General features: G+C 41.3%; 1 protein-coding gene across 5 annotated transcripts in view; it reads right to left on the minus strand.

The window, feature by feature from the left end:
• The window catches only part of A4GALT (alpha 1,4-galactosyltransferase (P blood group)), a 30,905-nt gene extending 12,113 nt beyond the window's left edge, over positions 1 to 18,792 (minus strand). For 2 of the 5 annotated variants that reach the window (XM_053258404.1, XM_053258401.1), the window contains exons 1-3: positions 18,226 to 18,792; positions 14,622 to 14,843; positions 10,979 to 11,200 (exon numbers count right to left, since the gene is read on the minus strand). In XM_053258404.1, the coding sequence (XP_053114379.1) occupies positions 10,979 to 11,069 (91 nt within the window). In that variant the 5' untranslated portion in view covers positions 11,070 to 11,200; positions 14,622 to 14,843; positions 18,226 to 18,792. Of the gene's footprint in view, positions 1 to 265; positions 283 to 10,978; positions 11,430 to 14,621; positions 14,844 to 18,225 lie in introns of those variants that run through there. The other 3 variants (XM_053258405.1, XM_053258403.1, XM_053258406.1) reach the window with 3 other exon arrangements.
• Positions 18,793 to 25,903: the final 7,111 nt, after the last annotated feature.

Raw genomic sequence — 25,903 nt, forward strand, 5'->3', positions numbered from 1 at the left:
AACTGGGCTGGGTAGTAATGACCAATTCTGCAACTGAGTTTCAATTTAAGCTCTTTGAGGCCAAGCTCAGCTAAATCCAGGCTGGCTCCCATCTGCATGTTCAATTGTTCAACAGAGCCTATACAGATACAAGAAGACTCATATAACTTCAAAACACCTCAGCATCCAGCCATGCTGGAAGAGAAAAATGCTTCCAGACCCACGCAGCAAAGTTATGACTCAAATATCTAGAGATCCAACATTGGAAATCCCTGACCCGACCTACCAGGAGGCATCATAATGTGTGTGTTTATTTTAACATCCTGTTTTTGTGTTTTAAAGAGGTCATTTTGTAGCTCTGTCCCCAAAGGGCTACAGATCTAAAAAAGAAACACCGGTGGTAAGACACCTGTGACTTGAGCTGTAATATCATTCTCACAATACAAAAACATGAGGTTTGTTACTAGATGCAGAAGCCATTGAGGTCATTAATTTGACCAGGTCTACCCGGGCTGGCACATTGGTCCCAATCGCCATGCTTTTTTGGAAAGGTAGCCCAAAATCTAAACCCAGGCTAAAAATAAGATAGGAGGAAACGCAAACCTCATTTCTGGCATAGAGCGGTGGGTGGCAGGGGAAGTATGATCCAGCCTTACGCTCTCACAAAAGGCTGAAACTGCACCGAAATGGGCCAAAACAGCCTGTGGGAGATCAGGGGGGAGGAGGAACTGACAGAAACCAGAAGTCTCAGGTACCCTCGGTGGTGGTACAACTGCCTTAAAAAACAATCAAAATTTAATGTTGCTGGCACCACCGGGGTGGGTGGGTTTGGTTGGATCTTCAGCTGAAGCAGGATCCGTTCAAGATCAAGCCATCAAACAATGCTGGTTTGAACTCAAACCGGCTCAGGTTTGAGGCAACTTGCACACTCCTACTTGTAAGTATGTGAACATATGAACTTGCCATTTAATCCAACATTATCTTCTCTGACTGGCAACAGCACTCCAGAATCTTTTCATAATTTTGTTTTTCATAATTTCATAATTTTGTTTTAGGAGCAGATTAAAAAATGGATTACCTTGCTGAATAAGGTTCATGTGTTGGCACATAACTTTGACAAAATTAAACAGTCAGTGGAAGCGGTGAATTCTTCCCACTATCCATGTGTAGAGAAACTTGCATTGGCCAGCATGGATAGCTGGATTGTTAATTAGTACTGAAGACAGCGTAATAAATTATTCAGTGTCTTATTATGTATGTCACTACTGACAAAAATATAATGAGCTATCCCTAGGAACTTGGCAAGTAAATATATACATTCAATATTTATAAATATTTGTCACACACTTAAAAGCCTATGAACAATCAACGCAACTGCCACTATATGGTTCGTTATATTTTTAAACTGATATCAATGAAAGTTTCTTTTCCCTTCAGCAAATACCTGAGACAGCTATCAATTATTATGCTTCATGGAGGCCTGTAATACAATCCACTCACAGAGGTCATTCACACAATTGAAAACTGCACTGTACCAACGTTTGGGAGCTAAGTGTGCTCCCAATTTTTGGTTGTGTGGAAACAAGGTAAGAGGAAAAGCTGCCAGGTGTTCCTCCTACCTTGTTCCTCACAATCACTTCTGTAGTGAACAGACAATTGTGTGATAAAATGCTCTGAATAGGAGGAAAAAGTTCTGAAGAGAAAATGTTTAATATGGAAATCGTAGAGCATCAAAATATCTATATAAATGTAGAATTCAATGTAGAATTCAGCCAATGGTACTACTGGAACATAAAGAGTTTTTTTTTTAATGGGAATGTTGGAACTGGCTAGCAACATTGGACTTTACTTCTTTATTTGAAGAAGTGTTTTGAAGATTTGGTCAATACTATTTTCACAGACAGACCTGTGAATACTATTTTCACAGACAGACCTGGTTATCAGAACTACTGAGATTGGTCCCAATCTCCATGCTTCTTGGAAAGGTAGCCCAGGTTCTAAACCCAGGCTAAAAATAAGATAGGAGGAAATGCACATACCTCACTCCTGGTTTGTGTGAGTGAGTAGGGTGCCAGCATAGAGCTGCGGATGGCAAGGGAAGAGTGACCCCGCCTTCCACTGTCACAAAAGACTGAAACTGCACCGAAATGGGTCGAAGCAGCTTGTGGGAGACCGGAGGGGAGGCCGGCAGGGGAGTGGGGTACTTCCAGAAACCCGAGGTCTCTGGTAACCTCAGCGGTGGTACGTTTGCTTTTTAAAAACCCCCTCAAAATCTAACATTGCTGGCCAAAACGGGGGAGAACAGACCGGGGGGGGGGTTAGTTTGATCTTGAGCTGAACCGGGCTCAGGTCAAGCCCTCAAACAACGCTGGTTCAAGCTCAAGCCAGCTCAAGGTTGAAGAAGTTTGCACACTCCTACTGGAAGGTATGTGAACTTGCAATTAAAAGCCATTAAAGCTGTCTCAGTGTGGGCACTTAGTGCAAAAAGCCAGCAAGGGTGTGGGATAGCCTGTGTTTCATGAGACCCAGAGTCACCACCCTCTGCTCCCTCCCCATGACCCCTGGCAAGTGGGCGATGGGGAACACCTACCTGCTTGCCAACTGTGCTCACTGCCACCTCCACCCACAGCTTTCACAGCAAGTAAAGGCAGAAGCAAGGAGGGCAATTATTCCCATCACCACCCACCTGCCTCCTCTCTGCCACAAAGTAGCAGGTAGCAGTGGTGGTGAGGAGGACAGGTGCATGCTCCCAGTCACCCAACCACCCTCCTGCCCACTGTGGCTAGGAGGGTGCCCAGGTGACAGGGGCAATGTAGAGTGCCCAGGTGGGCTCTTCCTGGGGTGTCCCTGAGCCTTGAGCCATGCATCTTCACCAGCTTCAGACAAATCTGTTGAGTTTGAATTAAGACACAACTGTCCATGGCAATGGCAAATTACAGAACATTTCAACCCAGCTTTCTGAATGAGTGAACAATGACCCCACCACCACCCAACTGAGGAGGATTGCATAAAAATTCAAGGAGTAATTGCTAAACTGCTAAGGCTAAATAGCTAAGGAGCCAGCTTGGTGTAGTGGTTAGAGTGCTGGACTAGGACCGGGGAGACCTGAGTTCAAATCCCCATTCAGCCATGATACTTGCTGGGTGACTCTGGTCACTTCTCTCTCAGCCTAACCTACTTCACAGGATTGTTGTGAGGAGAAACCTAAGTATGTAGTACACCGCTCTGCGTTCCTTGGAGAAAGAGCAGGATATAAAATGTATAATAATAATAATAATAATAATAATAAATTAATAATAACAGGTCCTTCTGCCCCAGTAGCCAGGGATGCACCTGCCCAGGATCTCCAGTTATGTCATGTCCCACATGGCACAACTGGAGACCTCACCCAGCAGCCGAGAAAGGAGCATTGGTCACTCACTATGAAGGCTTCTTCTGGCTGCTGGTGATGAGGACATCTCGACCCACCCTTGGGTGGGGGTGGTACTGGTAACAAGATTGGCTTACAAATTGGTAAGTTGTACCAATCTACATGAACAAGACTGGTGGTGAGATCTCATCTCACCTTTCTTTCTGTGGAAAACCGAGAGCATCTTTTCATCCCAAGCAGACCAAATTTCTAGAGTGCTGGAACAGATTATCATCCATTTGATCATATAACATGTAAACAACTCATTGTTTACAAGTATCTATTATGATATGCATAAAGCAGGAGTATAGGAAGGATAAAGTTTATATATTTATTTATATATTTATTTATATATATATATTTTTTTTTTCATAGCGTCCAGCTATTTCCTTCATTCCGCCCTTGATTTCAAATAATTATCCAAAAGACTATCCAAAAAAATAAATTATCCAAAATTCCTAAAAGACCCTTTTACTAACCTACTGTATATAGATAATTCTCCCCTTGTAATTCTAAAGTTGTAAGTGTGTTCAGGTAAAGAAAAAAGATATATCTCTAATGTATATATTTTCCAGTCGATTTAACTTTATAATTTAATTTAACTTTAATTTAATCTAACACAATTGTTAATTTAATTTAACACAATTTAACTTTATAATTGAAATTTTTTAATATTTATTTATTTATTTATTTATTTTCCAGTTGATATGTTACCCTTTCATATTTTTCAATATGAAAAATGTCATTGTGTTGCGGCCAGTGGGAATATGGGGATGAGAGAGAGAGATATGATTTATTGACTACCCTAAGTAAAAAAACAGAGTGGGAGGAAAGGAAAAGGGAGGGGAGAGAATAGAAAAATGAATGAGTGAATAGATAGAAAGGTATGATTAAAAAAACCTCCTTTTGAGCAAAAGCAAGATGGCATCTGGAACTAAAACTCCTGACTGAACCAGCTGTCAGGGGTTTCAACAATCGTTTGGTCCGATCACCTCCCATCAGTCAGATGGAGGTCGGTATGTAGGCGGGGCTCGATCCTCCTCTCAGAGGTGGGAGTCTGGGGGGTCTTCAGACCCTGAAAAGTCTGGAAAACCCCAGATGAACATCTGGAGAGACCTTTCTGCAATCATCGAACTGAACGAACAGAGGCATTCTACCGCCAAAGTACAGACGACCTGCTCTATTTTCTTTATCTTACCTAATAAATCTCTGAGATGTCCACGGCCATGAGTTTGGCAGATCCATGTTTGTTTGTTTTTTATTTCTCTCTTTCTTTTTATTGAAAGCTCTTGCCAATTTTCTGCAAAAATGTCGGATTAATAATAATAATAATAACAACAACAACAACAATTCAATTTCTATACCGCCCTTCCAAAAATGGCTCAGGGTGGTTTACAAAGAGAAATAACAAATAAGATGGCTCCCTGTCCCCAAAGGGCTCACATTCTAAAAAGAAACATAAGATACACACCAGCAACGGTCACTGGAAGTACTGTGCTGGGGGTGGATAGGGCCTGTTACTCTCCCCCTGTTAAATAAAGAGAATCACCACAGTAAAAGGTGCCTCTTTGCCCAGTTAGCAGGGGTAACTGCTAACTATACCAGCAATTACTTATTTCTTACTTTAATCTTGAACTCTAAACCATTTATAGCTTTTGTCAGAGATCATTACAGGTTTTTTGTTGTTGTTGTTGTTCTTGGGTCCCCCCCCCCACTTGAAACTCTTTGTGAAACCCAACCCCCCTCACCTTGAACTTCCCAGCAGACAAGAACTTACTATGGGGAAGAGGAATGGAGAAGAAGATAGACTTGGAGAGAAGTATGCTTTTTCTTTTGGTTCCATGTTTTTATTTTATTGTTTTGCAAGGCCACATGTATAACCGGGATACGTATGTCTTACAAAGTCCTGCATGAAAAAAATCTGCTTACCTGCTTGCTGGGAGGCTTGACTCTAGAAGACTTTGCTTTGAACTAACAGTTTTACTTACAATTCCTTCTGTTTGCATGGCCGACAAAGTGTTTTATGGCTGAACAATCACTTTTTTGCCACTAATTATCTAAGCTCTGACGGGGGAAATGAAAGTGTTGGGAAAAGAGTTTGCTTCTTTCATGCCGAGACTTTGACCTTATCTTGAAGAACTGCCATACATATTACTTGACTGAGCTGGAGCAGTGAAGATTTACTACTCCTCATTATTCTCATTCCTCATTACTTTCACTTTTACTGAATGTTGATCTCGTTAAAGACAGGCTGGGCTAACCAGTATGAGGAAAGACTGTTAAGATGTGTTTTACTATGAGATACATTCAGAAGATTCTACCTGAATGGTCCTGAAAGTTTTAACTTTATTTGAAAGTTTACTTGCCTCAGTTGTTTACTTTTTATGGGTGTATTAATAGAACTATTTGGGTTTGGGAACTACAATTACAGTGAGGTTTTACGCTGAATGATTTCAACTGGAGCAATTTCTCTTAGAAGAAACCTGATAACCGTTTGTTTTAGCCACAGAAGTTGGTTCCGGCATTGCTTAGTATCTCCCCTATGAGAGAATGTCCTTGGACATTGTTTCTAAGATTTCAAATTAACCCTTTGTGGTGTGAGTGGGAAGATTCTCAAAGCCTTAAGATTTTAAAATATTAAGCCTTATTACTTAGTCTTTCAAGGTATTCCCTGTGTTAACTGCCTTTCTTATTTTAATATTTAGGGAGTTCTGAATAAGGTTTAATATGGGTAACAATCTAATCAGGAACTTAGTGGCATTATGAACCCAAGGGTTTCAAAGACCCAAGGAAATGTCACATATATCTGCTTTTGGGGTTTTTGTTTGTTTTTTTGTTTTCTTGCTCTCTAAGGAAGAAATGAGAATGCATTGGAAATGAAGGATTCAGGGAAGAACTGACAATATTTTTGTAAACTTAATTCTTAGAAGCAAATTGACACAATAGAGCGAATAGAATAGAGCAAATATATAGAACATATAATGTCATATTATAGGGTCTAACCGGTAGTCTTATGCCATATGTTTAAAATGGCATAAGACTACCGGCTAGACCCTATAATATGACATTATATGTTCTGAAAGGATGCAAATGACAATGCAGCTGAAGATTATGCTGTCTTTTTTCTTAGCTCCAGTTTATTATTCCTCCCCCCCCCTCCATTATGGGCTTTTTGTTACCCGTCATGAATACTTTATAACAACACTTTGAGAAGTTTAGCTGGATGCAAACAATTGGAACTATTGGGGACTATAATTGGGGACTTTGGCTGATCTTCGTTAATTATTTTACAATGGTTCTTTTCTTGTAATGAGATGGGATATTTGTACGTTGGTGGACATGTGGCCTTGTATTTGCCACACATATACCGTATTTTATGGACTATAAGATGCATTTTTTCACTCGAAAAATAGCCACCAAAATTCAGGTGCGTCTTTTACTCGCAAGCCTGCCCGAGGGGGGGGGGGATCCCCCAGCAAACAATGCTAAACAATGCTATTAACTCTGTGCAGCCTGGGGACTGCCGCTCCAGCTCACCCTCCGCCGCTAGGCCTGTGGACTCCCCGATCGTGCAATTACATCACAACCATCAACACCATTGTTTTCAGCTTTCTGTTTTACTTTCTGCAAGCATATTCAGCTGAATTAAGAATTAAGAAAGCCGAAGTGGTAGCCGCTCCCTCCTCTGGTATGCGCATACTGATGAGAAGCGGAGCGCTGGAAAACGAAAGAGGGTGGTGTTGTTTTTTTTAAATAGAGTCAGAAGCAGGTTGAAGAGAAAACAAGGAGTGGAGTACCAACAATTGAAAGAGGACTTATCTGAGGCAAGAAGAAAGGAGAACAAACTGAAGCAAGGCTGAGAGTCCTTTCCTGGCGCTACCGGAAGCAGGACTTTTCGGTACAGTTGATAACAGTTTAATATGTTAAAACCCTGAAAAACTGGATTAAAATTAAGGTGCGTCCTATAGTCTGTAGCGTCTTATAGTCCGTAAAATACGGTACTACTTTTGTCATGGCAGAACTGATATTTTCAGGTATTATTCTCTTCTCCATTGAATATTCCTGTCGGAAATCATTTTGTATACACTGTTATCTAATAATTAATTGAATCCAAAGAGAGTGTTTTAAATCCTACTCTCTCTGACGAGTAGATATATAGATGAGCCCATAGATGCGGATAGGTTTTTTCTGTACTGCTGTTTTTTGAACTTCCCATGGATTCTTCAGGAGGTAGCTGAATTGTCTTTGGAGGAGAGAGCCAATATGAAGGGTTGGTGAGATTTAGGGTATGATTTGAGTGAGGAAAAATGCATAACCAATTTATGTTTGGCCTGAAAGTTCTTTCCTTATTGTATTTAAATTATAACAATATAATCGGCATATTTGAGGTACATTTAAAAATACACATATATTGGTGGAGCTCATGCCACAGAGTATCAGGGATGTCTGGCTCTGCGCTTGAATTACTGGTATTTCTATTTAGTAAGTCAAAGTTGGGCTGGTTCCCTCCCCCTTAGATTACCTGACAGTAGGATGATCAACCAGGTCTGGGCTGTGTTTTCCTCCCTTCCCCCCCCCCTTTAGGGTTAGGGTTCAAGACTCTTTTACAGATAGCTACTGATACCCAGATTAAGGACTTTCTTTCAATACTATTGTATTTTTCTTCTGTCTTGGTTTTGATGAATAAGACTCTGTATGTTGTTTGGTTTTGTTGGACTCTCAGAGATGTAACCTTTCTGTTTCCACTTATTATACTAATAAAAGCATTTTTAAAAAACAACTTCTTTCAGGGGTGACAACTAATATTAATTAGCAGGGGGAGACCAGCATTTTTATATATAATTGGCCCAAATACAGTTTGCCAGCATAGAATTATTCTTTAGCCCCACAACAATACAACTCAATTGCTTGTGATTAGGTTTTTTTCATATTATAAGCCCCCTTTCCTCTTCCCCCCCCCAGCATTCAAAGGATATGTCCACGTTTATTTGTTTCATTGTTTCTGGTACTGTTTTAACCAGATTCCAAGGTTTCATCACACTGGAGTTCAGTTCCGAGAAAGAGAAAGATGGTGTTAGGCAATTATTGCTTTTTCCATTTTAGTTTATTTTGGGGCTATTTATTTTATTTTATCCTTTTGTAGGCCCAAAAAAGAAAGAAAGTTTATACCAGTTTCTAAATCTTTGGCTGTCAGCATAGTTACCTTCTAATGAATTTGAAGTGAAAAGGGGAATTTGACAACTATGTCCCTTGATAGTTGCACCTGGATTTATGGGTGGGGAATCCATTCTATATGTGTTTACTTCTGACCTCTGGTCAGAAAAGTCTTTTCACATAGGTAAAGATAAGGATCAAAGGTTTCCCAACACATTTTATTTATTATTTATTTTATTTATTTTCACATTTATATCCCGCTCTTCCTCCAAAGAGCCCAGAGCGGTGTACTACATACTTGAGTTTCTCCTCACAACAACCCTGTGAAGTAGGTTAGAGAAAAGTGACTGGCCCAGAGTCACCGAGCTAGTATCATGGCTGAATGGGGATTTGAACTCGGGTCTCCCCAGTCCTAGTCCAGCACTCTAACCACTACCAAGCCAGCATGTTGAAGTAACCCTATTTAAATGACAAGAGGGATCAAATAGAAGTTATTATAGGCTTATTATTGCTGTTATATATAATTATAATAATTTTAATAAATAATAATAATTTTATTGTATTAAAATATCTTATGATTATTATAATTATTGTAAATATTATTTTATTATATTAAAATTATTCAAATTATTATAGTGGGGGAGGATATCTGTTCTAAATTATTTAGATTTTTTTTTAAAAAAAATTCTTCTCATGTTCATTTTCTGGCTGTAGAAGATTGTTGCATATTGAAATCTTCAGATGTATAGGGGAGAGCAGTGCTACCAGAGGGAGGCCTGCAGGGGTACTGTACCTGGTAAAACTTGAAAAGGACTCGCGTACATACATTTGACTGATTAATGAATTTTCCATTAAGCATGGATTTTCTTTGAATTTGTTTCCATACGCAACTGTTGCAGAATCTGTACAGTGTTGGGGGTTCGAGTTTTATGTTGTTTGCAAGTTTTATGTCACTTACACGTTTTATTAGTCACTGGGGCACCTAGTGGTATCTCCCTTCAAGCCCCAAACAAATGCAAACTCCTCTCCTCTTTCTAAATTGCTGTCTTTAAATCCTAGTCATGCTTATTTAAACATGACTGGAAGCCCTGTGGCAATATCTACAAGTAAATATGCATAGGATGTTGCTGTAATTCAGTTTCAGCGAGGACAGAGGATGAAAAATGAAGAAAAGGGAACTAACCCAAAGATCGGCCCTTGAGTGCTTTTGCTGCAGGTTATGCCAATCCGTGGGCCTGCAAAAAAGTCCCTGCCGGCCTGATCTGCCTCCCAGGCCTTATATTGTGCAGGCCTGGCCTAACCCCTGATCCATGACTGTCTCAATATATCTAGACCTGTTCTGGGGGGTTTGGGGGATTTCCAATCATGGGTATATGTTTTGCGCCTCCTCTGGGTATGACTGAACATGCCTGGACTTACACGTTTTATTGGTCACTGGGCGCTCCACACTGGGTTTTGTGGAGGTGTGGCCATTTCCAGATCCCTCATTCAGAAACACCACCCCTGTATGTGTGTGTGGGGGGGGGGGACTTAGTCTTAGTCTAAGATTGCATCATCTATATCAGGGCTTCTCACCATTGGGTCCCCAGATGTTTTCGGACTTCAATCCTCAACCAAAGGCCACTGGGGCTGGGGATTATGTGAGTTGGTCCAGTAACATCTGGAGACCCAACGTTGAGAATCTTTGATCTAGATTACCTCATCACACAGCCAAACTTTGGCTCCACCCAGGTATTTATTTAATACTTCTAAATTTGACTTGAATAATGTTTAAGATCACCAGATTTTGTATATTATCCATCTTCCCCCCTCCCCCCGTATTCCTTTTTTAGCAAAGCAGCCCAAAACCTGTAATAGAATTGATGGTGAAAAGCATTGCCTGCTTGACTTTGCCAGAGGCAAAACAGGGGCTCCCCATTACCGATTCTGTTTAATGCCAGTGTGGCATTTTACAAGGAAGACACAAAGGCAATGGCTCTTCGCTGTCACTAATTCCGCTGTCACAAAGGCAATGGCTCTTCGCTGTCACTAATTCCCCTGCTACCGGAGACAGTGTCATACTGCACAGGGCGCCCATCATCCTCCTAGAATATGGCTAGCCCATTTTTCCAGAACGAGTTTATCACTGTGTTTGTGACTTGCCATGCTCAGCAAAGTAGTACTCCTTGCTTTCATTTCCACTAAGACTAAGTCCCCCCCCCCCCACACCACAGGGGTGGTGTTTCTGAATGAGGGATCTTGAACAAGGAAAGCAATCCCTAACGTTTTCTCTTTTACTAAATGCCCTCCTCCCACCATTCAAGAAACAAGAAAAACCACTAGACATCTTTCTTCCTGCTGGGACCACACACAGACCCTTTTCACCTAAAACTCTAAAGAAAATCTCTCTCCAAACACATTTGCCAAGTTCCTTTTAAACGTAAAAGAATTGCTTACCTTCCAGAACTCTCAGGGTTGGTACTTTTGCCTCGTGACTTATGCTTTTAAGAAATAAATATGATGTTTCTTTAGGAAGTCTTTTAAGCATTGAGGTCGTTATAAACGTTTCTCCAAAAAGATAAATGATTCAGCCATTATCCCGGAGCACCCCTTGTTAGCCCTTTCTTCTGTCTGCCCCTTTCTTCTGTCCTTTTTTCTGTCTGCACCCCTTTCTTCTTTCTGCACGCCAAAAACAATAAATAATACAAGCTTGCAGCTCCGAGCGGTTTTCCTCTGGGACAGAAAGTTCTCCACTGTCTCTTATAAAACACAACCTTCTTTCTTCACAGCTATACACAACATAATAGTCTACCAAGCAACAAACTAAAACTTTTGCTGGCAGCTGGTTCTATAGTTCAGTGTTTTAAAGTCCCCGCTGATGCTTACTAATATTTCCCAGGAAACACTAACATGACGCTGAGCTGAGTGATACTCTGAAATCCAAACAGAATCGCTTCTCTTTCCTTCCTTGAATTACTGGTATTATTTCTATTTAGAAAGTCAGTTGGGCTGGTTCCCTCCCCCTTAGATTACCTGACAGTAGGATGATCAACCAGGTCTGGGCTGTGTTTTCCTCCCTTCCCCCCCCCTTTAGGGTTAGGGTTCAAGACTCTTTTATAGATAGCTACTGATACCCAGATTAAGGACTTTCTTTCAATACTATTGTATTTTTCTTCTGTCTTGGTTTTGATGAATAAGACTCTGTATGTTGTTTGGTTTTGTTGGACTCTCAGAGATGTAACCTTTCTGTTTCCACTTATTATACTAATAAAAGCATTTTAAAAAAACAACTTCTTTCAGGGGTGACAACTAATATTAATTAGCAGGGGGAGACCAGCATTTTTATATATAATTGGCCCAAATACAGTTTGCCAGCATAGAATTATTCTTTAGCCCCACAACAATACAACTCAATTGCTTGTGATTAGGTTTTTTTCATATTATAAGCCCCCTTTCCTCTCCCCCCCCCCCAGCATTCAAAGGATATGTCCACGTTTATTTGTTTCATTGTTTCTGGTACTGTTTTAACCAGATTCCAAGGTTTCATCACACTGGAGTTCAGTTCCGAGAAAGTGAAAGATGGTGTTAGGCAATTATTGCTTTTTCCATTTTAGTTTATTTTGGGGCTATTTATTTTATTTTATCCTTTTGTAGGCCCAAAAAAGAAAGAAAGTTTATACCAGTTTCTAAATCTTTGGCTGTCAGCATAGTTACCTTCTAATGAATTTGAAGTGAAAAGGGGAATTTGACAACTATGTCCCTTGATAGTTGCACCTGGATTTATGGGTGGGGAATCCATTCTATATGTGTTTACTTCTGACCTCTGGTCAGAAAAGTCTTTTCACATAGGTAAAGATAAGGATCAAAGGTTTCCCAACACATTTTATTTATTATTTATTTTATTTATTTTCACATTTATATCCCGCTCTTCCTCCAAAGAGCCCAGAGCGGTGTACTACATACTTGAGTTTCTCCTCACAACAACCCTGTGAAGTAGGTTAGAGAAAAGTGACTGGCCCAGAGTCACCGAGCTAGTATCATGGCTGAATGGGGATTTGAACTCGGGTCTCCCCAGTCCTAGTCCAGCACTCTAACCACTACCAAGCCAGCATGTTGAAGTAACCCTATTTAAATGACAAGAGGGATCAAAAGAAGTTATTATAGGCTTATTATTGCTGTTATATATAATTATAATAATTTTAATAAATAATAATAATTTTATTGTATTAAAATATCTTATGATTATTATAATTATTGTAAATATTATTTTATTATATTAAAATTATTCAAATTATTATAGTGGGGGAGGATATCTGTTCTAAATTATTTAGATTTTTTTAAAAAAAAAATTCTTCTCATGTTCATTTTCTGGCTGTAGAAGATTGTTGCATATTGAAATCTTCAGATGTATAGGGGAGAGCAGTGCTACCAGAGGGAGGCCTGCAGGGGTACTGTACCTGGTAAAACTTGAAAAGGACTCGCGTACATACATTTGACTGATTAATGAATTTTCCATTAAGCATGGATTTTCTTTGAATTTGTTTCCATACGCAACTGTTGCAGAATCTGTACAGTGTTGGGGGTTCGAGTTTTATGTTGTTTGCAAGTTTTATGTCACTTACACGTTTTATTAGTCACTGGGGCACCTAGTGGTATCTCCCTTCAAGCCCCAAACAAATGCAAACTCCTCTCCTCTTTCTAAATTGCTGTCTTTAAATCCTAGTCATGCTTATTTAAACATGACTGGAAGCCCTGTGGCAATATCTACAAGTAAATATGCATAGGATGTTGCTGTAATTCAGTTTCAGCGAGGACAGAGGATGAAAAATGAAGAAAAGGGAACTAACCCAAAGATCGGCCCTTGAGTGCTTTTGCTGCAGGTTATGCCAATCCGTGGGCCTGCAAAAAAGTCCCTGCCGGCCTGATCTGCCTCCCAGGCCTTATATTGTGCAGGCCTGGCCTAACCCCTGATCCATGACTGTCTCAATATATCTAGACCTGTTCTGGGGGGTTTGGGGGATTTCCAATCATGGGTATATGTTTTGCGCCTCCTCTGGGTATGACTGAACATGCCTGGACTTACACGTTTTATTGGTCACTGGGCGCTCCACACTGGGTTTTGTGGAGGTGTGGCCATTTCCAGATCCCTCATTCAGAAACACCACCCCTGTATGTGTGTGTGTGGGGGGGGGGACTTAGTCTTAGTCTAAGATTGCATCATCTATATCAGGGCTTCTCACCATTGGGTCCCCAGATGTTTTCGGACTTCAATCCTCAACCAAAGGCCACTGGGGCTGGGGATTATGTGAGTTGGTCCAGTAACATCTGGAGACCCAACGTTGAGAATCTTTGATCTAGATTACCTCATCACACAGCCAAACTTTGGCTCCACCCAGGTATTTATTTAATACTTCTAAATTTGACTTGAATAATGTTTAAGATCACCAGATTTTGTATATTATCCATCTTCCCCCCTCCCCCCGTATTCCTTTTTTAGCAAAGCAGCCCAAAACCTGTAATAGAATTGATGGTGAAAAGCATTGCCTGCTTGACTTTGCCAGAGGCAAAACAGGGGCTCCCCATTACCGATTCTGTTTAATGCCAGTGTGGCATTTTACAAGGAAGACACAAAGGCAATGGCTCTTCGCTGTCACTAATTCCGCTGTCACAAAGGCAATGGCTCTTCGCTGTCACTAATTCCCCTGCTACCGGAGACAGTGTCATACTGCACAGGGCGCCCATCATCCTCCTAGAATATGGCTAGCCCATTTTTCCAGAACGAGTTTATCACTGTGTTTGTGACTTGCCATGCTCAGCAAAGTAGTACTCCTTGCTTTCATTTCCACTAAGACTAAGTCCCCCCCCCCCACACCACAGGGGTGGTGTTTCTGAATGAGGGATCTTGAACAAGGAAAGCAATCCCTAACGTTTTCTCTTTTACTAAATGCCCTCCTCCCACCATTCAAGAAACAAGAAAAACCACTAGACATCTTTCTTCCTGCTGGGACCACACACAGACCCTTTTCACCTAAAACTCTAAAGAAAATCTCTCTCCAAACACATTTGCCAAGTTCCTTTTAAACGTAAAAGAATTGCTTACCTTCCAGAACTCTCAGGGTTGGTACTTTTGCCTCGTGACTTATGCTTTTAAGAAATAAATATGATGTTTCTTTAGGAAGTCTTTTAAGCATTGAGGTCGTTATAAACGTTTCTCCAAAAAGATAAATGATTCAGCCATTATCCCGGAGCACCCCTTGTTAGCCCTTTCTTCTGTCTGCCCCTTTCTTCTGTCCTTTTTTCTGTCTGCACCCCTTTCTTCTTTCTGCACGCCAAAAATAATAAATAATACAAGCTTGCAGCTCCGAGCGGTTTTCCTCTGGGACAGAAAGTTCTCCACTGTCTCTTATAAAACACAACCTTCTTTCTTCACAGCTATACACAACATAATAGTCTACCAAGCAACAAACTAAAACTTTTGCTGGCAGCTGGTTCTATAGTTCAGTGTTTTAAAGTCCCCGCTGATGCTTACTAATATTTCCCAGGAAACACTAACATGACGCTGAGCTGAGTGATACTCTGAAATCCAAACAGAATCGCTTCTCTTTCCTTCCTTGAATTACTGGTATTATTTCTATTTAGAAAGTCAGTTGGGCTGGTTCCCTCCCCCTTAGATTACCTGACAGTAGGATGATCAACCAGGTCTGGGCTGTGTTTTCCTCCCTTCCCCCCCCCCTTTAGGGTTAGGGTTCAAGACTCTTTTACAGATAGCTACTGATACCCAGATTAAGGACTTTCTTTCAATACTATTGTATTTTTCTTCTGTCTTGGTTTTGATGAATAAGACTCTGTATGTTGTTTGGTTTTGTTGGACTCTCAGAGATGTAACCTTTCTGTTTCCACTTATTATACTAATAAAAGCATTTTAAAAAAACAACTTCTTTCAGGGGTGACAACTAATATTAATTAGCAGGGGGAGACCAGCATTTTTATATATAATTGGCCCAAATACAGTTTGCCAGCATAGAATTATTCTTTAGCCCCACAACAATACAACTCAATTGCTTGTGATTAGGTTTTTTTCATATTATAAGCCCCCTTTCCTCTCCCCCCCCCCAGCATTCAAAGGATATGTCCACGTTTATTTGTTTCATTGTTTCTGGTACTGTTTTAACCAGATTCCAAGGTTTCATCACACTGGAGTTCAGTTCCGAGAAAGTGAAAGATGGTGTTAGGCAATTATTGCTTTTTCCATTTTAGTTTATTTTGGGGCTATTTATTTTATTTTATCCTTTTGTAGGCCCAAAAAAGAAAGAAAGTTTATACCAGTTTCTAAATCTTTGGCTGTCAGCATAGTTACCTTCTAATGAATTTGAAGTGAAAAGGGGAATTTGACAACTATGTCCCTTGATAGTTGCACCTGGATTTATGGGTGGGGAATCCATTCTATATGTGTTTACTTCTGACCTCTGGTCAGAAAAGTCTTTTCACATAGGTAAAGATAAGGATCAAAGGTTTCCCAACACATTTTATTTATTATTTATTTTATTTATTTTCACATTTATATCCCGCTCTTCCTCCAAAGAGCCCAGAGCGGTGTACTACATACTTGAGTTTCTCCTCACAACAACCCTGTGAAGTAGGTTAGAGAAAAGTGACTGGCCCAGAGTCACCGAGCTAGTATCATGGCTGAATGGGGATTTGAACTCGGGTCTCCCCAGTCCTAGTCCAGCACTCTAACCACTACCAAGCCAGCATGTTGAAGTAACCCTATTTAAATGACAAGAGGGATCAAAAGAAGTTATTATAGGCTTATTATTGCTGTTATATATAATTATAATAATTTTAATAAATAATAATAATTTTATTGTATTAAAATATCTTATGATTATTATAATTATTGTAAATATTATTTTATTATATTAAAATTATTCAAATTATTATAGTGGGGGAGGATATCTGTTCTAAATTATTTAGATTTTTTTAAAAAAAAAATTCTTCTCATGTTCATTTTCTGGCTGTAGAAGATTGTTGCATATTGAAATCTTCAGATGTATAGGGGAGAGCAGTGCTACCAGAGGGAGGCCTGCAGGGGTACTGTACCTGGTAAAACTTGAAAAGGACTCGCGTACATACATTTGACTGATTAATGAATTTTCCATTAAGCATGGATTTTCTTTGAATTTGTTTCCATACGCAACTGTTGCAGAATCTGTACAGTGTTGGGGGTTCGAGTTTTATGTTGTTTGCAAGTTTTATGTCACTTACATGTTTTATTAGTCACTGGGGCACCTAGTGGTATCTCCCTTCAAGCCCCAAACAAATGCAAACTCCTCTCCTCTTTCTAAATTGCTGTCTTTAAATCCTAGTCATGCTTATTTAAACATGACTGGAAGCCCTGTGGCAATATCTACAAGTAAATATGCATAGGATGTTGCTGTAATTCAGTTTCAGAGAGGACAGAGGATGAAAAATGAAGAAAAGGGAACTAACCCAAAGATCGGCCCTTGAGTGCTTTTGCTGCAGGTTATGCCAATCCGTGGGCCTGCAAAAAAGTCCCTGCCGGCCTGATCTGCCTCCCAGGCCTTATATTGTGCAGGCCTGGCCTAACCCCTGATCCATGACTGTCTCAATATATCTAGACCTGTTCTGGGGGGTTTGGGGGATTTCCAATCATGGGTATATGTTTTGCGCCTCCTCTGGGTATGACTGAACATGCCTGGACTTACATGTTTTATTGGTCACTGGGCGCTCCACACTGGGTTTTGTGGAGGTGTGGCCATTTCCAGATCCCTCATTCAGAAACACCACCCCTGTATGTGTGTGTGTGTGGGGGGGGACTTAGTCTTAGTCTAAGATTGCATCATCTATATCAGGGCTTCTCACCATTGGGTCCCCAGATGTTTTCGGACTTCAATCCTCAACCAAAGGCCACTGGGGCTGGGGATTATGTGAGTTGGTCCAGTAACATCTGGAGACCCAACGTTGAGAATCTTTGATCTAGATTACCTCACCACACAGCCAAACTTTGGCTCCACCCAGGTATTTATTTAATACTTCTAAATTTGACTTGAATAATGTTTAAGATCACCAGATTTTGTATATTATCCATCTTCCCCCCTCCCCCCGTATTCCTTTTTTAGCAAAGCAGCCCAAAACCTGTAATAGAATTGATGGTGAAAAGCATTGCCTGCTTGACTTTGCCAGAGGCAAAACAGGGGCTCCCCATTACCGATTCTGTTTAATGCCAGTGTGGCATTTTACAAGGAAGACACAAAGGCAATGGCTCTTCGCTGTCACTAATTCCCCTGCTACCGGAGACAGTGTCATACTGCACAGGGCGCCCATCATCCTCCTAGAATATGGCTAGCCCATTTTTCCAGAACGAGTTTATCACTGTGTTTGTGACTTGCCATGCTCAGCAAAGTAGTACTCCTTGCTTTCATTTCCACTAAGACTAAGTCCCCCCCCCACACACACACAGGGGTGGTGTTTCTGAATGAGGGATCTTGAACAAGGAAAGCAATCCCTAACGTTTTCTCTTTTACTAAATGCCCTCCTCCCACCATTCAAGAAACAAGAAAAACCACTAGACATCTTTCTTCCTGCTGGGACCACACACAGACCCTTTTCACCTAAAACTCTAAAGAAAATCTCTCTCCAAACACATTTGCCAAGTTCCTTCTAAACGTAAAAGAATTGCTTACCTTCCAGAACTCTCAGGGTTGGTACTTTTGCCTCGTGACTTATGCTTTTAAGAAATAAATATGATGTTTCTTTAGGAAGTCTTTTAAGCATTGAGGTCGTTATAAACGTTTCTCCAAAAAGATAAATGATTCAGCCATTATCCCGGAGCACCCCTTGTTAGCCCTTTCTTCTGTCTGCCCCTTTCTTCTGTCCTTTTTTCTGTCTGCACCCCTTTCTTCTTTCTGCACGCCAAAAACAATAAATAATACAAGCTTGCAGCTCCGAGCGGTTTTCCTCTGGGACAGAAAGTTCTCCACTGTCTCTTATAAAACACAACCTTCTTTCTTCACAGCTATACACAACATAAATAGTCTACCAAGCAACAAACTAAAACTTTTGCTGGCAGCTGGTTCTATAGTTTCCAGTAGCGAGGGATCTTTTCTCTCTGCTACACCATTTAGCTGAGGCATATATTTCTGGAATATTTTGATATATAATCCTATTTTCCTTCATAAATTCTCTCATATCGTAACATGTGGCCTCACTCCTTTATTAAGTATGCCGCACTGACATCTCCTGGCCATTTCTTTGCGTGCATCTGCTTTAAGATATCTGATTAATCTGCCAGAAGCAAAACGTTCATTTCCAGAGGAGGGGCACTGACACCATCAGCTAACATGCTTCAGGGGTAGTCAGGCTCTTATGAATAGGATTTGCACTTTCATTATTATTCTCTGTTGGGCACAACGCTAAGGCTCCTGGGACTTTCAGCTAGGTAAACAGGTTAATTGAAGCTATTTCCAGAGGAGAAGACATTATTTAAGGATCTCTTCAGCCTCCAAAAGTGGGTGTTTGTAATGATTTAATGTCTGCTCTGCACAAAATGTAAGGCAAACAGTAGCCCTGTCCACACAGATATCTGAATACTTCCTGTGTGAATGACTGTACCTGGGTTCTTGCTGGATTGAGAGCTTCACGCTGGTTAAAAGGTTGTGTAAGCTGTAGTGTCTGTCTTGCAGGATCATACTCAACCCATGAATAAAGGGGTTAGGGTGAATAAAGGGGTGGTTTCAATGGTTTGTGGTAAAGCTGTGGTCATTTGTATTTGTCTTACCGTACATCACATGTTTTTCAAGTAGTGACTGTTTATATTTCTTTTAAAACATATTATCCCCCGTCCTCCTGTCCCATTTTTGTCATTCACATTGCCAGCCGTCAACTTGACGAGGGTTTAAAAAAAATAAAATTTCTCAGTGGCTTTGCCAAGTCACACACCCCCGCCATGGGGGTTGCATGCAGACTAGGGGCTTCCTTTTCTCTCTCTCCTATCAATGATTTGACTACAGATGACTTTGTGGAAATTGGTGGGGCGGGAGAAGAGAACTTAAAACACTGCTATTGTGGGACTGGGGGGATTATAGGGTGATGCATAGAGTGAATTAAGATGCCATCCAGTTTCTAACTATCCTGCAGGAACTGGGCTGCTTTCTTAATAGTTGCAAGTGATACTTCATTTGAAATATTTATAGTAAACTATCAGTAACAGAAAACAGAGGTCAGCTATCAAAATAAAAATTAATAATTATTAAATGAAACTGAAAAATACTCCCACCCATTCTGCTCAAAATCTGGCCCCCTTCCTACATACATTCCACCGCCTGCTCAGTGCCCCCACTCCGGCCTGGTCAAATGCAGAAAAGAGGTAAAGCCAGCTGCTAATTAAATTCTTCTTGAGGATAGGCAAAACACCTTAGGATATGATGGCTCAGGTGTCTGTCTCTGCTCCTATTATTTGAAATACATCACCCAATTCCCAACAGGGAATTCTCAACACCTGATGATTCTCAACACCTGATGATTCTCAACACCTGATGATTCTCAACAGACAAGTGAGAAACAAGAAATCTACAAAGGGGCAGCAAAGCCAGGCCATAAATGGTTTTTAGAATTGAGGGAAGTTCCGATATGAAACTTGAATGAGTTTTTGGGCTGAACAAAGGATGTTTACTGCTGTGTGTGTCCAACTGTTTCTGTAGTTCTGTATCTGTGTAAACTGTATACTCACTGTACAAGGAAGGATGCAATATAACAAGTTCCTGATGATCACATGATGAAAGGGATTGCAATAAGGCTACTCAACATACACTGAGCAATTGTTACTTGTATGTTAGCGGGATAGTAATGCTAACCTATCACAGCTGCAGTACTTGCCCAATAAATCCTTAGTTGAGGTGCGAATGGAAGCAGGCTCCTCCCTGCAGATCTTTTTCCTGTGCATTCCCACCGACGTGCTCTGGGTTTCCCTCCAACCAATCACAACTCAACACCACAGAGGAAGAGGCAAGAGAGGTTTTTGGTGGGTTTTTTTTTAGTTTGACAGCTAAGAGCAGAAGGATGGCTTACAATATGCCAAGACGGGTAGGGAGATTTTAACATATTAATGAACTGAAGATGTTCAGTTCTGAACAACAAAGAAAGGCAACATACTCAACAGCAAGGCAAAACTATGTTAATATAATTGACTGACAAATTCAATTTATTGGACACATGGAGAGAACTACATCCACTCGAAATGAACTATATGTTTAATTCAGACATCAAACGAACTCCACATCTCTGCTCTGCAGCTACAGGTGAAACTCGAAAAATTAGAATATCGTGCAAAAGTTCATTAATTTTAGTAATGCAAATTAAAAGGTGAAACTGATATATGAGATAGACGCATTACATGCAAAGCGAGATAAGTCAAGCCTTAATTTGTTATAATTGTGATGATCATGGCGTACAGCTCATGAAAACCCCAAATCCACAATCCCAGAAAATTAGAATATTACATGAAACCAATAAAACAAGGATTGTAAATAGAACAATATCGGACCTCTGAAAAGTATAAGCATGCATATGTATTCAGTACTTGGTTTGGGCCCCTTTTGCAGCAATTACTGCCTCAGTGCGGCGTGGCATGGATGCTATCAGCCTGTGGCACTGCTGAGGTGTTATGGAAGACCAGGATGCTTCAATAGCGGCCTTCAGCTCTTCTGCATTGTTTGGTCTCATGTCTCTCATCCTTCTCTTGGCAATGCCCCATAGATTCTCTATGGGGTTCAGGTCAGGCGAGTTTGCTGGCCAATCAAGCACAGTAATCCCATGGTCATTGAACCAGGTTTTGGTACTTTTGGCAGTGTGGGCAGGTGCCAAGTCCTGCTGGAAAATGAAGTCAGCATCCCCATACAGCTCGTCTGCGGAAGGAAGCATGAAGTGCTCCAAAATCTCCTGATAGACGGCTGCGTTGACCCTGGACTTAATGAAGCACAGTTGACCAACACCAGCAGATGACATGGCTCCCCAAATCAACACAGACTGTGGAAACTTCACACTGGACTTCAAGCATCTTGCATTGTGTGCCTCTCCATTCTTCCTCCAGACTCTGGGTCCTTGGTTTCCAAATGAGATGCAAAAGTTGCTCTCATCAGAAAAGAGGACTTTGGACCACTGAGCAACAGACCAGTTCTTTTTTTCTTGAGCCCAGGTAAGACGCTTCTGATGTTGTTTGTTGTTCAGGAGCGGCTTGGCAAGAGGAATACGACATTTGAAGCCCATGTCCAGGATCCGTCTGTGTGTGGTGGCTCTTGATGCACTAACTCCAGCCTCAGTCCACTCCTTGTGAAAGTCCCCAACACTTTTGAATGGCCTTTTCCTGACAATCCTCTCCAGGCTGCGGTCATCCCTGCTGCTTGTGCACCTTTTTCTTCCACACTTTCCCCTTCCACATAACTTTCTATTAATGTGCTTTGATACAGCACTTTGGGAACATCCAACTTCTTTTGCAATTACCTTTTGAGGCTTTCCCTCCTTATGGAGGGTGTCAATGATGGTTTTCTGCACAACTGTCAAGTCAGCAGTCTTTCCCATGATTGTGATTCCTAATGAACCAGACTGAAAGACCATTTAAAGGCTCAGGAACTCTTTGCAGGTGTTATGGATTGATTAGCTGATTGGAGTGGGACACCTGGAGCCTAGACTGTTGAACCTTTTCACAATATTCTAATTTTCTGGGATTGTGGATTTGGGGTTCTCATGAGCTGTACACCATGACCATCACAATTATAACAAATTAAGGCTTGACTTATCTCGCTTTGCATGTAATGCGTCTATCTCATATATCAGTTTCACCTTTTAATTTGCATTACTGAAATTAATGAACTTTTGCATGATATTCTAATTTTCCGAGTTTCACCTGTATATTTACAAAAAGGCTTAACTGGAGATAAAATTTGGTCAGCTCATAATTGAATCACAGGTTGGCTGCAATTTGAGGAAATGGGACAGAAAAGCAACTTATGGAAATTAAACACAACAATTGGAAAACACAGCCCACCAGTGCTGTGCAATGTGTTGCCCGGTACTTGCAGCCTGTGGTGGAAGATCCAGAGATGGGTCACAGTTCTACACAACCCACTGCAATATCTGGCCAGACCTGGCGGTGGTTGCTGTGCTCCCCATCTCCTTTCCACCAACCAATGTCCAGAGCCAGTGTTTTCATGTGCTGGTAACACTTGGTCTTGATTGGACCCTGGTTTGCTCAAGCAGCTGTGGTGGTCTTTTGGTTTTCAGTGTGGTGTCTTTTAAGTTGTGTCACTACATTCATTGAGTTCCCTCAATGAATCCCTATCAAGATCTCTCCATACACCTATATATACACAGACCAGAAAATATACTGTAGAGTTTGGCCTCTGTCCTAAATAATTCTTAAAATCCTAAAAGCAAAAAACCCTCCATAAACCCCACCAGCTTCGGGACGTTGGGGGGAGTTGTGCCACACACTTTGTGCCACACAACCTGCCACACACTTGCCCCGCTCCCCCCCACAAGTGGGATGAATGGGGCTGCCTCAAATCCCCATTATTCCCTATGGGAGGGATGCACAATTTTGAGCCAAACCAAAACTGAACCTACCAACCCTGGTTCGAAGCTAGTTCAAATTCGAACCAAACAGGCCATCTGGTTTTGTACACATCCCTCTGGAGCTAACTCTGCAGGTATTATTTGGGCAACTGCCAAGAATTGGGGATGACAGACTTGGCTATTTGGAATGAGCCCTCAGCCTAGTGACCCAGTCAGGTTTAAAGGATGTAGTGGCCTCTGCAGGTTTAACAGAGCTAAGCAATGGACCTATCAGCAAAACTAGCCCTCGTGCCTGAAAGGACATGGGTCCTGGATAGTGAGTTCCTGGGTCTGTCACAAGCTCGTGCAGCTTCAGAGCGAAAGATGCATCTAAGGGAGTGTGGGTTCCAGTAGTGAGATTGCAGCTAGGTATTTCAGATAAATGTGATTGGAATTGGGAAGTCTCTGGTCAAGTATTTAAATCATTCTCCTTTAAGAACATAAGAACAGCCTTGCAGGATAAGGCACAAAGCCCATCTAATCCAGCATCCGGTTTCACACAGTGGCCCACCAGATTTCTTTGCAGGAGTCCACAGGCAAGAGGTATGTGCTGTTGCTCCCCTGCAACTGGAATTGAGAGGCTGGCGATGACCCACAGCCACTAGACAAGTAGCCATTGATGTGTCCATCACGAATGTGTCTAAACCCCTCTTTTCAGCGTGGTGTCTTTTTAGTTGTGCCACTGCATGTTGGGCCCCTGTTAGGGGCACAAAACCATGGTGAATGGTAGGCACCCATGGGTGCTGACATGAAAAGCTTAATTCTGGAGAGAGTATATAGTCAATATCCTGTTCCACAAAGACAGAGGCAAAGAAATTCAGCTTCCCTGCACTCTCCTTATTCTCCTTAATAATCACTTTCACACCTTCATCATCTAATGATCTAACTGCCTCTTTGGCAGGTTTTCTACTTCTGATATATTTAAAAACATTTTTGTTATTCCCCTTGACACTTCTAGCTATATGCTCCTCGAACTCTTTATTTGCAGCTCTTAATGTCTCCTTGAATTTTTTGTTTTCTTTGCCAGAGTTTATGTTTCTTCCTGTTCTCTTCATTTTTCAGGACTTCAATATTCTTCCCTGACTCTACTTGTTCGCCATGCTGGCATCATCCTGAACTTGTGGTAACTTTCCTCCTCCTGGGTATACATTCCAACTGTGCTTCTAGTTCCATGCTTTCTGGAGCGACCATCCTGATTTTCCATTTCAACTTACACATCTGTGTTGGATATTCTCCACCTGTATATATGCTGAATTGGATCACACAATGGTTACTGCTACCCCATGGTTCTTCAGCTCTGACAACTTGCACAAGGTCCTGGGCACCACACAGGATTAAATCAGAAGTTGCCATTTCTCTAGTTGGTTCCGCAACTAAGGCACAGTCATTTAGCATGTCTAGAAATTTGTCCTCTCTGTCATTACCTGAATGTGAATTTACCCAGTCTATGTGTGGGTAGTAGAATTCACCCATTATTACTGCTCTGTCTCTCTTTGATGCCTCTTATTTCTTTCGCCAACTCCAGGTCCCTCTCAGTGCTTTGATACAGAGTGCGCTAGCAAATCCCTAGTAACACATTCCCTTTCAGTCCTTGTAATGTTACCCATAATTATTCTGTGGAGGACTCCGGTCCACCTAGGTGTGTGGTTTTTGTTTTTTTGTTTTTAGCTTATTGGAATCTGTGCCTTCTTTAATATACAGTGGCACTCCTCCCCTCCCTGTCCCTTCTATAGAGTATATACAGGAATAATCGTGTCCCATTGGTTCTCACCATTCCACCAGGTTTCTGTTACACCCACCATATCTACATATTTATTATTCATTCATTCATTCATTCATTCATTTCGCGCATTTTCTACTGCCCCAACCCACGGTCTCAGGCGGGTCACAACAAACAAAACCAAAACATGAAAATCAATTAAATACTAAAAACAGTTTAAAACAAATCAATAAACAAGACAAAATTTTAAAAATTACATCGTTAAAAAGCTAAAAGGCCTGGGTAAAAAGAGGAGTCTTTAAACACTTTAAAAAAGTTGATAGAGATGGGGAAACTCTTATTCCCACGGGACGCGTGTTCCAAAGTCTCGGAGCGACCCCCCCTGCCTATCCCTGGGTGGCCTCCCCTGAAGTATGCAGTGGACGATGGGGATCATGCAGAAGAAGACGCTCTCTTTAAGTACCGTGGGACTAAGCTGTTTAGGTCTTTATAGGTTATAACCAGCACTTTGTATAACCAGCACGTGTTGGCAGCCAGTGCAACTGCTGTAATATAGGAGTACTTGGTTACATAGTCATTAGTAACCAAGTACTCCAGCTCATCTTGGTTCAGAGGCTTCTGGCTTTGGTAAATAGACACCTATGTGCCAGGTCCCTCACCTGGTGCTGATGTTAGCATCATTTGATGCAGTTGACAAGCTGTCCTGTGTTTCCTTCTGCTCAGCTCCTGGCTCTGTCCCCGTCTGGTTTCTCCAAAATACACACCAGTTCCTGCCAGATCCTGACGGCAATCCCCCAGGTGTCATTTTTACAAGCTGCTCTGCAACCTTCTGGAGTTTAAGTGACAGCAGACTGGTTCTGTCTTGGTTCAAGTGGAGTCCATCCCTTTTGTAGACGCTTCACTCCCCCCCAAATGTATCCCAGTGTCTAATGAATCTAAACCCCTCCTCCTAGCACTACACATTGAGACCCCTCAGCTCCACCTGTCTAGCTGTTCTTGCCTGTAGAACAGGTAGCAGTTCAAAGAACACTACC

This window comes from Hemicordylus capensis, chromosome 5 (assembly GCF_027244095.1).
Source record: "Hemicordylus capensis ecotype Gifberg chromosome 5, rHemCap1.1.pri, whole genome shotgun sequence".
Classification (NCBI taxonomy): Eukaryota; Metazoa; Chordata; class Lepidosauria; order Squamata; family Cordylidae; genus Hemicordylus; species Hemicordylus capensis.